The sequence below is a fragment of the Coenobita brevimanus genome, chromosome 95, assembly GCF_032717465.1.
Source record: "Coenobita brevimanus isolate Jiangsu-jjx chromosome 95, ASM3271746v2, whole genome shotgun sequence".
NCBI lineage: Eukaryota > Metazoa > Arthropoda > Malacostraca > Decapoda > Coenobitidae > Coenobita > Coenobita brevimanus.
In genome coordinates this window covers 28,557,987-28,570,906 of record NC_137048.1, presented here as the reverse complement: position 1 = coordinate 28,570,906, position 12,920 = coordinate 28,557,987, and the positions used below count along the sequence as shown (strand labels likewise).

Below are 12,920 nucleotides of genomic sequence, written 5' to 3'. Positions count from 1 at the left end.
CAGCACCAGAACATCAAGCTCAATAAACCTCTCTAATTAATTTTCTTATGAACAAACCACCAAGGGATTTATTGAGCGTGGAGGAGGCATGCCACTCAACGCATTAACGCAATCAGGAAGCGTTGTTAATTGCGGGGTGCACGGGTCCACCTTCCGTTATAACGCTGCCACACTAAGACGCTCCCTCAACGCTCCCCCACCTCTTAACCCTCTGAGCTCTGGGGACGTGTGATTTAATTTTTGTCTCTGCCATCTCCTGACGATTTTTATTCTGCCTGGGATGAACTTTTCGAACTGGAGGGTTTAGATACGGCCTTAAGAAACACCTTCAGTACGAGAGGTCTTTCTGATGTTGAGTAAAAGCGTCTGACTGAGAAAAAAAAATAAAAAAATAAAAAATCACATGGATCCCAGGCGTTAACCTTCTGGCTGCAGTTTTTTTTCTCGTGGACTTAATAAAACCGTCTTTTGTAAGCTTAAGATCTAAACCCCTTCCTTTTTTTTTTTTTTTTTTTTTCAATTTAATGCTTGCTATCTCCAGACGATACTCCTCACCTTAACATAAACTTCTCAAATTGGAGAGGTTACACATAGCCTTCATTAACCCCTTCACTTTAATAGGCAAGTCCTAAGCTGAATAAAATCGTCTAGTGGCAGCGTGAACAAGGTCAAAAATAAGTCATGGGATTGAGAGATTTAGTGGATTCTAAGTCTGAGATCTCACTTCATGGCGTATTGGCGCTCATCTCCCTTAAAATTGTATCCCTTCAAGTGACTTACAGGAAAGAAGTATTGTACGAACGTTTTTGGCTGGACTGAAGGCAATGTAGAAACGTTTATCGCAATTTGACAAAGCCCCAGTTCCCACCCTCCATCTAAAAGCCTATTTCCGTCTAACAGTAATTCGAGATTTTTTTTTTTTTTCGGTTCTCATATAAAAAAAATGTAGGGAAAGATTCGATGCAGGTCAGGCTTCCGATGTGTGTGTGTGTGTGTGTGTGTGTGTGTGTGTGTGTGTGTGTGTGTGTGTGTGTGTGTGTGTGTGTGTGTGTGTGTGTGTGTGTGTGTGTGTGTGTGTGTTTGAGAGAGAGAGAGAGAGAGAGAGAGAGAGAGAGAGAGAGAGAGAGAGAGAGAGAGAGAGAGAGAGAGAGAGAAGGCAAAGTATGTGTATCTGTTTCTCCACCTCTCTCTCCTTCATCTGCTTTCTCACATCCATCACACCCAGCCACACCGCAAGCAATCTATCGGCGCACTACCCAGTAATACCTCAAAAAACGAGAGACAGGAAGCGCCTCACAAATCTCTCTTCTTCTCTCTCTCTCTCTCTCTCTCTCTCTCTCTCTCTCCATCTATCTATCTATCTATCTCTCTCACTCTAACTTGCAATCTCATATCCATTCTGTGTTAACCTTTTCCCATGGGACGGAGTACTGCTGATTATTATGACGATTACGACGATAATGGCAAGAACAAAAAAATAAATGAATAAATAAAAAGGAGGATCTTGAGATGTACAATAAAGTTGGCAGAGGAATCAGATGCTTTTCTCTGTTAGCTTACGTAATGGTTCCGGAAGAGGATGGGCGGGGTGGGGTGGGGTGGGGTGGGTTGGGGCAGGAAGAGGAGAGACTGAGTGGGGTTAAGTGGGGTGAGATGATAGAAATGAATGAAACGAGGCAGAACGAGAGCAGGCCAAGTGGGGTGAGACTGAATGAGGTGGGGTTGAGATGAATGCGATGAAGAAGGTGAATGAATGACGATGATGATGAAAAGGACTAATAGGACATACAAGACAATCAAACATGACAGAAAATAGGATAAAAACATGAGAGAAAATGCAGGACAGAAGGAACTGCAATAATGCCAAGGTGAAATTAGGAAGAGAAGGGATTTCGAGTTTAATAAACAGAGAGATAGATATACAGATAGATAGGTAGATGGACAGATAGATAAACAGACACACACACACACACACACACACACACACACACACACACACACACACACACACACACACACACACTCACACAGGTAAGTTGCAGGTGTAGGTGTTGGAGGACAGGTGGTCGGTGGTCACATGGCTTCCGGTGTGGCCAGAAGTGGGTCATGTGGGGGGGATGAGGAGTAGCAGGTGGAGGAGGAACAGAAAGAGGAAGGGGATGAGGAGGAGGTGGAGGAGGAAGAGAAAGAAGAGGAGGAGGAGGAGGGGGAGAAGGAAGACAGCGTTTTTTAACTTGATACCGCCAGACAGTTTCATTCAGCTAATCGGATATTCCCTCTAGGTGTGAAAAAAAAAAAAAACCCTCCCACACACACACACACAAAAGAAACTACCCATCAGTTCAGCGAGAAACCCCCTGAGATATACTTAAAAAAAAAAAAATCTTGCCCGTCAGTTGTCAAGAGATCCCCAGGCAAACAGTTGAAATAACTCAACATACAAAAGAAGATGCCATCAGACTAGCAAATAGACCTCCTGAGACACATATAAAAAAGTAAAAAAAGAAGTTGCCCATTAGTCTGGAAAGACATCCGTTGAGAAAAACCTAAGAAACAAGGATACGAAGACGATCATCAGTTTAGCAAAAGACCCTAAGATACTAAAAAAAAGAAAAGAAAGATAAGAAAAGGAAAGAAAAAAGAAGATGCCTGTCAGGTTAGCAAGTGACCCCTGAGGTAAATGTAAAAAATAAATAAATAACCAACACATGAAAGAAGTTGGTCACCTGCTTGGCAATAAACCAACAGAGATACACTTTAGAAAATAATGCATAAAAAACAACTCCAAAAAGGTACATAGAAAAAAAAAAATGACTAAAAAACAAGTTGTCCCGGTTACACAGATTTACCTGAACCCACCTGACTGGGTTCTCACGGTGAAGAGGCAAATCACAGTTAATGTCCCAATTGCCGCAGTTCAGACCAGACTTTCCCCGCAGACACGAAGAATGGAGAGCATGGCTTCTGATGCGCTTGTGTAGAGTTAGGGAGGAAGAACTACAACAACAACAACTACTACAACAACAACAAGTACAGCAACAACTACAGCAATACCAGCAACTACAACAAGAACTACTACAACAACAGCAAACGAGCAACGGGTGATATGGAAAGAAAATACAGTAGAAGCACAGCATTGTCTTGTTTTGCCAATTAGCTACAAGAAATGGGTCTCAAAAGGACGAAAATTTGGACCATGTTAAGATGAATTAAATATCGTAAGAGAGAGAGAGAGAGAGAGAGAGAGAGGGACTGGCATGGAATAGACGTAAAGACACCTGAGCACTTACCCCCCCTGACACGACAAAAGCGAGGTGGATTTTTCTTATGTGTTTGTGTGCCGAACCAGTGAAAAGGCTGAGGAGGTAAAGAGGGGGGAGACCAGAGCACTTGCCCCCCTGAACACCGACATTTGAGCCCCGGAACACAGTCATCCAGGTAACAGAACAGCTATTACGGTGGACTGTGACACCTCTCCATCGCCAGAGGAAGAGGGAAGCAGTGCGATACGGAGATATTGAAAATGTGTGGAGAAAGGAGGGCTAAGGAAAGGCAGTGTGGAGAATTATTGTTGTTTTGGGTGGAGGTGTGGAGAGGAAGGCTGGGTGGAGGCAATATGATGTGGAGAGAATGGAGAAGTGCAAAATGGAAAGGGTTAAGTAAGGGCTGTGTTGAGGATGACTATTGCATTTGGAGGTGTGGAGAGGAGAGAAGAGATGGGTAAAGGTGTGTAGAGGATGCTTGTTGTTTTTGATGGGTTAGAGGACGGGCAACTTCAGCCTGCAGTCCACTGGGTTCACGTTCAAATGAGTCTGGGATTGTAACTACTACTGCTGGGTAAAGACTGTGTAGACGCTTTCTGTTATTGTTGTAAATGAAGTAAGGAGTGTGTGTGTGTGTGTGTGTGTGTGTGTGTGTGTGTGTGTGTGTGTGTGTGTGTGTGTGTGTGTGTGTGTGTGTGTGTGTGTGTGTGTGTGTGTGTGTGTGTGTGTGTGTGTGTGTGTGTGTGTGTGTGTGTGTGTGTGTGTGTGTGTGAGAGAGAGAGAGAGAGAGAGAGAGCCGAGATTGTAAGAATTGGAGGAAGTAAAGTGATACAAAAGAAGGGGGGAAAAGCTTCAATATCATAGGACCAGAGAAAGTAAGTGGCGGAATTGCAGGAAATTGGTGTCTGAATTTGAAGTAAAGTGGCGTTTCGTGTAAGTGAGCAGTTATAAGGAACAAAACCACCTCGTCCCACTGACCCAACTTTCATCCCGGCTCCAAACGCGGTCCCAAATATGTCAGTTCATGTTTACGTAGATTCAATGGCGTGTCGGAAGAGGAATGTGAGGAGGGGAGGGAATGGGAAGGGAGAGGGGAGGGTATGGGAAGGGAGAGGAGAGGGTATGGGGAGGATGAGAGGAGGAAGAGGGGAAGGGAGGGGAGGAAGAGGGGAAGGGAGGGGAGGGAACTGGGAAGGAGAGGGGAGGGTATTGGAAAGGAGAGGGGAGGGAATGGGAGGGGAGGAGGGAGGTATGGGACATCAATTTTCTGGAACGTCACTTTAATTGTTCTGACTGAATAAAATGGTTAAGTGTTAGAAATAGTTATAACAAAAACGTCCTACAGTATATTACCCATTGTGAACAGCAGGAGTCCCATATGAAACCAAAAATTTAGCACAGACTATTTGAGGATAAGTGACCAGTTGACGTCCCTGATGCCATTGCAGGATCGCAAACCTCCGTACTTCTTTCAGGGATTGACTCCTCACTAACAGCCTCCCATAATCCCTCCCAACCTTCTTATGATTCCACTGTGAATTATTAAACCTTTGCTCTTCCACCTACAGGTCACGCCCTTGCTCCTTGACCTCCTTTATCTCCATTAACCCTTTCAGTGGATGCATTTTCCTTTTTGTTTCCTTGCCTTCGCTTGACGGCTTTATTCATCTAAGGGGAAACTTTATGAAACGGAGGGTGTTAGATCTTTTAGTAACACCTGCAACCAGAGTTTTTATTATTATTTTAAGTTGGTGAAAATCGTCGTGAATTCCTAAAAATAAACCACAGCACTACGTCACCAGGTAAATGGGGCAACATACTTTTAACCACAGACGAGACCTCCCTTCCTTCTTGCGTTTTCTTCCCTCCCACAATTGCTGTAATGGTCTATAAAATACTGCCGATTATGCTGTCTGCTCAGATGTTTCCAACAGCGCTGAGTACGTTTTGTTACAGCTTGGTTTTTCTAATGGATTGAGAGACAGAGACAGATAGACCGATAAACAAACAAACAGACAGACAGACAGATAGACAGGCAGATAAACAGATATCCTCGTATGTCTTCTAAAATAACTGGTACTGCACAGTGAGAAAGACTGCCAAACCAACTTTATGAACAGCATAAGAACTTTAATAGACGATCTTTCTACAATTACTGAAGACTCAACGGCAGAAAAGGGCGATATAAAATGCAGCTTATGACGAGGACTATATTATAAACTCATAAATCACCAGGTACTGCGTGATTTTGATTTTTGGTTCGAGGCTCCCACAGGTGTGGTGAGGCCAGGGTGACTTGTACCAGCCATCCCGTTGATGGTACCAAGCTCACCACCTAGTGCTTCTTGTTCATCGTCACCCACACTGACACACACACACACAAACACACATACACACACACACACACACACACACACACACACACACACACACACACACACACACACACACACACACACACTTATTTAATCAGCCTTTACCATGCATTTCCTGTTATTTGCATTCAGAAGGCAAACCGAGGTGACGAGGTTGCTTTCTGTTATTACATTACTGTACGGCTAGCAACGGTGCTGGAGAGGGACGCCTTCTCGCGGTGGCATCAACATAACTGGGCGGCTCCACTATTGGGTTAAACAAATGCCCCTCATCTCCCCCGCTATCCCTCGAAAGGAGGATGGTAGGCTGCAGAAGGACAGATTCAGCCTGCAGTCCACCGAGTACACTTTCAGATGAACCAGGAACAGAAGAAGAAAAGGAAGTAGAAGAAGAAGAAGAAGAAGAAGAACAACAACAACAACAACAACAACAACAACGACGACGACGACGACAAGAACAGAAATAGTAACAACAACAATTGCCATTTCCCCATCTTGAATGTTGAGTTATAATAACAGATTAGCACTAGAATATGGCACTAGTAACGAAGAAGTGGTATGGAAAGGATGTAAAGCTGCAGCACCGTCTCTTTCTGGCACTCAGCTGCATGAGATAAAGCTGGGAAGGGACGAGAATCTGGACCATGTTAAGGTGAAAAGAATATAGCATCGACCTAACAGGATATGATAAATTTGTGGTGTGAGATTAATTTTGGTGCAGGTAACACATTGAAACCACAGAACTCAACCAACACTAACACAGGTAAACTTATCAGGTGTAACTGCAACAATCACCTTCTCTCAATCATGTAGCTTGGGTTGGGTTGCTGGATCACTTTAGGGTGGATGTAACTGGAAAAGATATATTTGTGACGTGTTGTTTGGCGCGGGTAACTCGTCTTCCGAAAACCTCACATCTTACCAAAACCGATACCGTATACTTTCCATCTATAACTTCAACAGGGTCCTATTGTAGCGAAATTGTCCGTTACACCATGATATATATATTTTTTAAGTCGTTTCTGTCTTTCTAATGTTGACATAATAAGTACCTAGGACGAGAATATACAGGTGCAATTGAGGACAACCGTTCGTCTAATATTTTACTTCCTCTGACTCTCCCTCCCCTCTGCTGGCTAATAGTCTTAAGCTGAGAAGCATGATATGTTTCTCTCCTCACAGCTGATTTCTTCTGATACAGTGCGTCAGGAAGGAAAGCGACCTACATGCATTAAGTGTGAAGCAGACGCAATTGTATAATAGACGAATTTGGTCCCTAATTGTATAGTTAACGATAGAAGTTGGTTTCCCATTCAAGTGGGTTTACTTCACACTTATCGTAGATCCGTCACGTTCCTCCCTGATCCATCTCATCAGAGAGATTCACGTACGAGCAGAGACACGTACCAAGCCTCTCTCAGCTTGGGAATATTAGCCAACCGAGGAAGGTGAAAAGCATAAGTGAAATATTAGTCGAGTATACTCCTGATTTGACCACAAAGAGCAATGACCTATAATGCGTTTCTCAGCTAACAAGGATCCACAACCTCTTTCAGCTCAGATGATGGCAAAATGTAGTCAATCTGGATGGTAAATATGGCTGGTTACCAAGGAGACTCGCATCTTCCTCACAGAGACTCATCAAATCCCACACATCCAAGGCTTAAAGTTACGAGAGTAGCCGAGTTCCGTAAGATGAAAAGAAACAGGATAAATAGACAAGCGGAAATGATGTGTGGGAGAGAGACACAGGTAACATCTTGAATTCATTATTTCCTCTAACGTTTCAGGCTACACAGAACCCATGATCAGAGAGCCAAAGAATTCAAGCACTAACCACTCTCTCTCCCAACAAACAGGAAATTGTCACGAAGAAGTGCTAGGGGGCCTCAGAAGACAAAGAATATATGACCCTCAAGTCTTTTAGCGGCGACTGAAGAGCGTACGGGAACTCTCGGAAAATTGTGGTGCGGTAAAATGCGGGAAAAGCTCCTCTCACTCGCACCGTGCAATCTGAGGCAGGAGCTCATCAGGTGCGCATCGGAACACGCCGTTAAGTGCAGGTGAGCGCCGTGGGAGTGGACGTCCAGGTATCTCACACAACACTTTATACGCTACTCCAAGCACCGGACGCCAGAGACTTATGGGATTGTCATTATGAAAGATTTAGACCGGTTTTCATGATGGGCGAGTCTTCATAGCAGTGAATTATCATCAGAATTCATACGCACGCACGCACGCACTCACTCACGCACGCACAAACACACACAAACACAAACACACACACAAAGACAGAGAGAGAGAGAGAGAGAGAGAGAGAGAGAGAGAGGAAATATTCACTTTAATAATGAATTTTAAAATAGTTGTAAAAAATATTAGTAGCAGTGGCGTGCTAGAGGGGGAACGAGAGCAACGGTTCCCCCCCAGTATTTTTCATTAGTAAAATTGCATTCCACTACTTAGGGGGGGAAATCACTTCCTAAGTCCTCATGACAAAATCAGTTCAAAAATTAAACTATCCAGTGAAAGGTTCGTTCCCCCAAAATTTTTGTGTTGAGACTATACAGCTATTTGATGGCTACATGACTGAGGATAAAAGTACACACACACACACACACACACACACACACACACACACACAAACACACACCATAGGCTCAAGAAATTTCGTAGATAGAGCACAGGAACCGCACACAGTTAGCGAGTTCCCAAGCTGACCCACCTACCCTTCCCCCCTCAACCTACCTACACCCTCCCTTCCCCCACAACCCACCCACACCCCCACTAAACTCTCACCCTCCACCCCCACACCCCTACTAAAACCCCACCTTTCTCTCTTCTCACGGTTCATCATTTTTTTCCCGTTATTTATTACGTTGCCGAGTCCTCTAACGCTCACTTTCAGCTCCTGGTTACGTTTGCCTTTTAGCAGTATTTTACGGGTACTTCTGTCTAATGCATGGGTTGTGTTTTTTGTTGGTGTTCTTGCAGTGGACGATGTGAAGATTCTTACCCCTCCCCTCCCTCCTTCTCTTTCGCTCGTTCTCCTCCCTCTCTTTCTCTGTTTCTCTCCCCCTCTCCCCTCTCTCTCTCTCTATTCATCCGGTCACCACACCTCCGCATCCCCTCTCAATCACCCATTTTTCCATTCCTGCCACAGTCCCAATTCTTTCTCCTCTCCTCCACATTCTTTCCCCTCTGACATTTTCCATTTTCCTCGGCACATACCTACACGCTCCCACCTCCGCCTCTTCCCTGTGTCGCATTGGTTACTCACGTTCTCCTCTTTTTACTCTTCTTCCTCTTGTTCCTCCTCACACTTTTCTCCTGCTCTCTCTGTTTCTCTTCCTCCGCCTCTTGATGATTCTGTCGTCTCCTCTTCCTCCTCACTCTTTTAATTTCCTTCTCCCTTGTTTTCTCTTTCTCCTAGTTTCCTGCTTTCTCCACCTCCTCCTCAACTCTTTTTCCTGTTCCCTCTTCTTCTCTTCTTCCTTCATCTCCTGCTTCTTCCTCCTCTTCCTCATCTGGATAACCTCCCAGATGATGATAGCCCTCTCATGCTCAGGACAAATCTAGTATTCCAAACCATAACGCCTGACGATTTTATTCAACTGAGAGTGAGTAGCAGAAGCCCGAGAGTGTCATTAAGAACTGCTTTTTATCACCCAGAGAACATATCAAATCGGAAAGACGGATGGAAAGATAAAACAGAAGATTCTTAATTTAATCAACTTCCCTTGCGTCACGATCGTCAATTGGTTAAGCACGAAGACAACCTAATCATACCGAATCGTGTTTATATTTTTTTTACTTAGATTCTTTTACTTAGATTCTTTATTTAGATTACGTAGATTATTTGCCATTTTCTACAAGCCACAACACTCTAAGGAACGCTGTCGATGAAGGCCAAGGAGGAAGGGTGCAAGAGAGGAAAGGGATACGTTGAAACCGTGTGGATAAGTTCAATAATTCTGTAGTATTCCCTCTTACATGCATGTAGTAAAGAAAATGGTATGACAAAAAATGATGGTGATGGGAATGAAATGGAAGATGTTGAGGATGAGAGAGAGAGAGAGAGAGAGAGAGAGACAGACAGACAGACAGACAGAGAGAGAGAGAGAGTTTATGGTGGGACGTTAAGGTGTGAAATACGTGTAAACTGTGTGCGGAAGCGGTGTATAACTGTAAAGGAGATTGTGTAACAGATATACAGTTTAAATACAACCCTGAAAAAAAGTGATGTATTATTATAACTTGAAATGCGACGGTGTGGAGAAGCCCCAGAATTTGACGATAATTTCTGAAGCATAGGTGATGGAATTTATCTGACCTTTTTTTATATCAATGCTGACTACATTCACTAGTATGGAATGCAGGCTAAAAATATCCAACTAGTACACAGGGTCCTTTAAATAGCTGTCAGTAATTAGGGATAATTAAGGAGATGAAGATTTTCTCTATGATGTTAAATATTCTCCTCTTACTGTCGCACTACTACCTACAATTATCTGTTTCTGAAAAAATTGGTTAGTGTAGATTAAGAAAAGATTGGGACAAGGACAGGGAAAGGAAAGTGGGACGAGGGCAAGGAAAGGAAAGTGGGACGAGGGCAAGGAAAGGAAAGTGGAACGAAGACAAAGACAGGAAAGTGGGACGAGGACAAGGACAGGAAAGTGGGACGAGGACAAGGAAAGGAACGTGGGACGAGGACAAAGAAGGGCGCCTGTATTTCATCCAGTAAAAAAAAAAAAAAAAGAAAAAACATCGGAACTTACGACGCGGAAATGATCGTAAATGCGTTCGTGAATCCCACATCCCACGTAAGGGCGGATTCAGAAGCTCGTAGACCGGGCCTCGTATTCTCGTCGGTCAAGGAGGTTCCATAACACCTCTTCCCTACCGATTTATTTTGGGAAATGGTTGGGTCACATCCTTTAGCACGTTATGAAGAGCATGGAGATATTGGAATGATTTAAGTAACAAGAAGATGGACAGTAAGGTACAATCAGCAAAATAAATCGTTTAGGAAAAAGTTAGGAAATGGAAAGGAGCAATAAGCAAAATAAGTGGCTTAGGGAAAGGTGTTACATGGACAGTAAGAAGCAAAAAGTATAATAAATCGCTTAGGAATAGGTGTTAGGGAGTCTTCTTAATTGACGAGAATGCGAGACCAGGTGTGATGGGCAAGACTAACCCGTGCCTGTCGATTTTGTCACGTCCAGCTCCTCTTCCTTGTTTACTACGGCACCAAGACCGCTAGGCACTCCCACCCACCCCTGCATGGGAGCCTCTTGCTGTGACTTCCTGGTATTCGGCCATCTGAGCGACTGTTACCTCTCTCTCTCTGGATGATTGATAACTAACCAGCCCTGACGCGGTTTACAAGCATCTCCACACACACACACACACACACACACACACACACACACACACACACACACACACACACACACACACACACACACACACACACATCAAAATAAAAAACTCAAATGGCAAAAAAATATGTCAATTTTCGCTCAGCTCAAGAAAGGAAAGGAAAGAGGAAGGGAACCCAAGAAATCAGTTTGTCTTGGGAGAAAATTTTTTGCACTTCGTCAGGGGTAGATCAGAGGGAGGCCGCTTCTTCCGCTTCTTCACTACAACAAGCTGGTTTAATTAGGCTGATTCGATTGACATTCTTAGCCTTTTTGTCGATTTACTGCTTGGTGTTGCTTCCTGTGAGATTTGGAGTCGATTTAGGGAACTTCCAGGCATTTCTGTTTATCATTAACCTCCCCGTTCATCTCCGTTCATCATTAACTTCCCCGTTCATCTCTGTTCATCATTAACTTCCCTGTTCATCTCTGTTCATCATTAACTTCCCCGTTCATCTCTGTTCATCATTAACTTCCTTGTTCATCTCTGTTCATCATTAACTCCCCTGTTCATCTCTGTTCATCATTAACTTCCCCGTTCATCTCTGTTCATCGTTAACTCACCTGTTCATCTCTGTTCTTCATTAACACCTTGAATACAGCAACATCTCTTAAATTACACTTAACACAGAGAGTGAAATTGCGAGAAAAAATATAAGTGATTCTGAGTGATAAATGAACAAAAGAAAAATACTGTGACCTGGAAGTTTTTCTCCCTTTTCGTAGTAGTCGAGTAAAGTACGAGATCAAGGCTTTTAATATTAATCTTTCACAAGTCATGACAATCAGCAAAATTCCGGTCAATTTTTAGATATCACCAACCCAATAGCATCCTCCTCCTGCTCTTCTTCATCTGCTCACCTTCTGCGCACTTTCCTCCTTCTGCTCACCTTCTTCTGCTCACCTTCCTCCTTCTGCTCACCTTCTTCTGCTCACATTCCTATTTCTGTTCACCTTCTTCTCACCTTTCTCCTATTGCTCACCTTCTTCTGCTCAACTTCCAGTCAGACAGTTTTTGAACATCGCGGTATTGCTTTCACGTTTCTCATTTATTACAAAGAGACCTTTTTATTTTGCTGTTCCTGTCGCCGAATGATTATGTTCAGATTAACCTCTTCAGTCAAATGGTGTATTTATTTATTTATTTATTATTATCATTGTCATTATTATTATTATTATTATTATTATTATTATTATTATTATTTCCCAAATAGTCCGGACCACACAGACTCTAAAACGACGGTATCTGTCCACCACAAAACACTGAAGAAATAATGAGCTCTCCTGTGCTCTCCCTCCTACTCATTTGATCCAGAAATAACTATAATGAAACCATCAAAAAATACGAAAAAAAAATTAATTCATATCCGCATCGCGACACCCCACGCACACTGAACCACTCCATTCCTCTCGTCCGTAAAAAAGAAAAAGAGTGAGTGAGGTGGAGGTGGAGGGGGGGAGAGGGAGGGGGAGCCCGAGGATGAGATGGAGGGATGGGGTGGAGAGGTATATGAGTGAGGGGGGGGGGGTGAGTTGGAAGCAGGGCAGTGAAATCGCGGGGGACAGGGCGACGTGGAGGCGATTTGTTTGTGGCCACCCCGCACGGGATTGAGGCGTCTGGCAATAAATAGATAGATAGATAGAAAAAGAAAAAAGAAAACTATATCAATGGTGGCGAGAGAACGCGAGCGACATTCTGGACCAAATGGAAATGTATATAGTTCTTTCATTTTCTAAAACCACGATCAAATAGGAAAAAATAAAAAGAAGGAGAGGGGGCAGGGAATCATGTGCCGAGAAGCAAAACACGTGCAGCAGTTTCATTTCCTAGGCTCACAATTAAATAAAAAACATTAGCAAACAGA

At 43.5% G+C, this 12,920-nt stretch overlaps 1 protein-coding gene across 1 annotated transcript in view; it reads right to left on the bottom strand.

The window, feature by feature from the left end:
* tyn (trynity) overlaps positions 1 to 12,920 on the bottom strand; it is a 183,569-nt gene that overhangs the window by 80,705 nt on the left and 89,944 nt on the right. Inside the window, exon 7 of the mRNA XM_080282996.1 lies at positions 11,620 to 11,646. Coding sequence (XP_080139122.1) covers positions 11,620 to 11,646 — 27 coding nt within the window. The remainder of the gene's footprint in view (positions 1 to 11,619; positions 11,647 to 12,920) is intronic.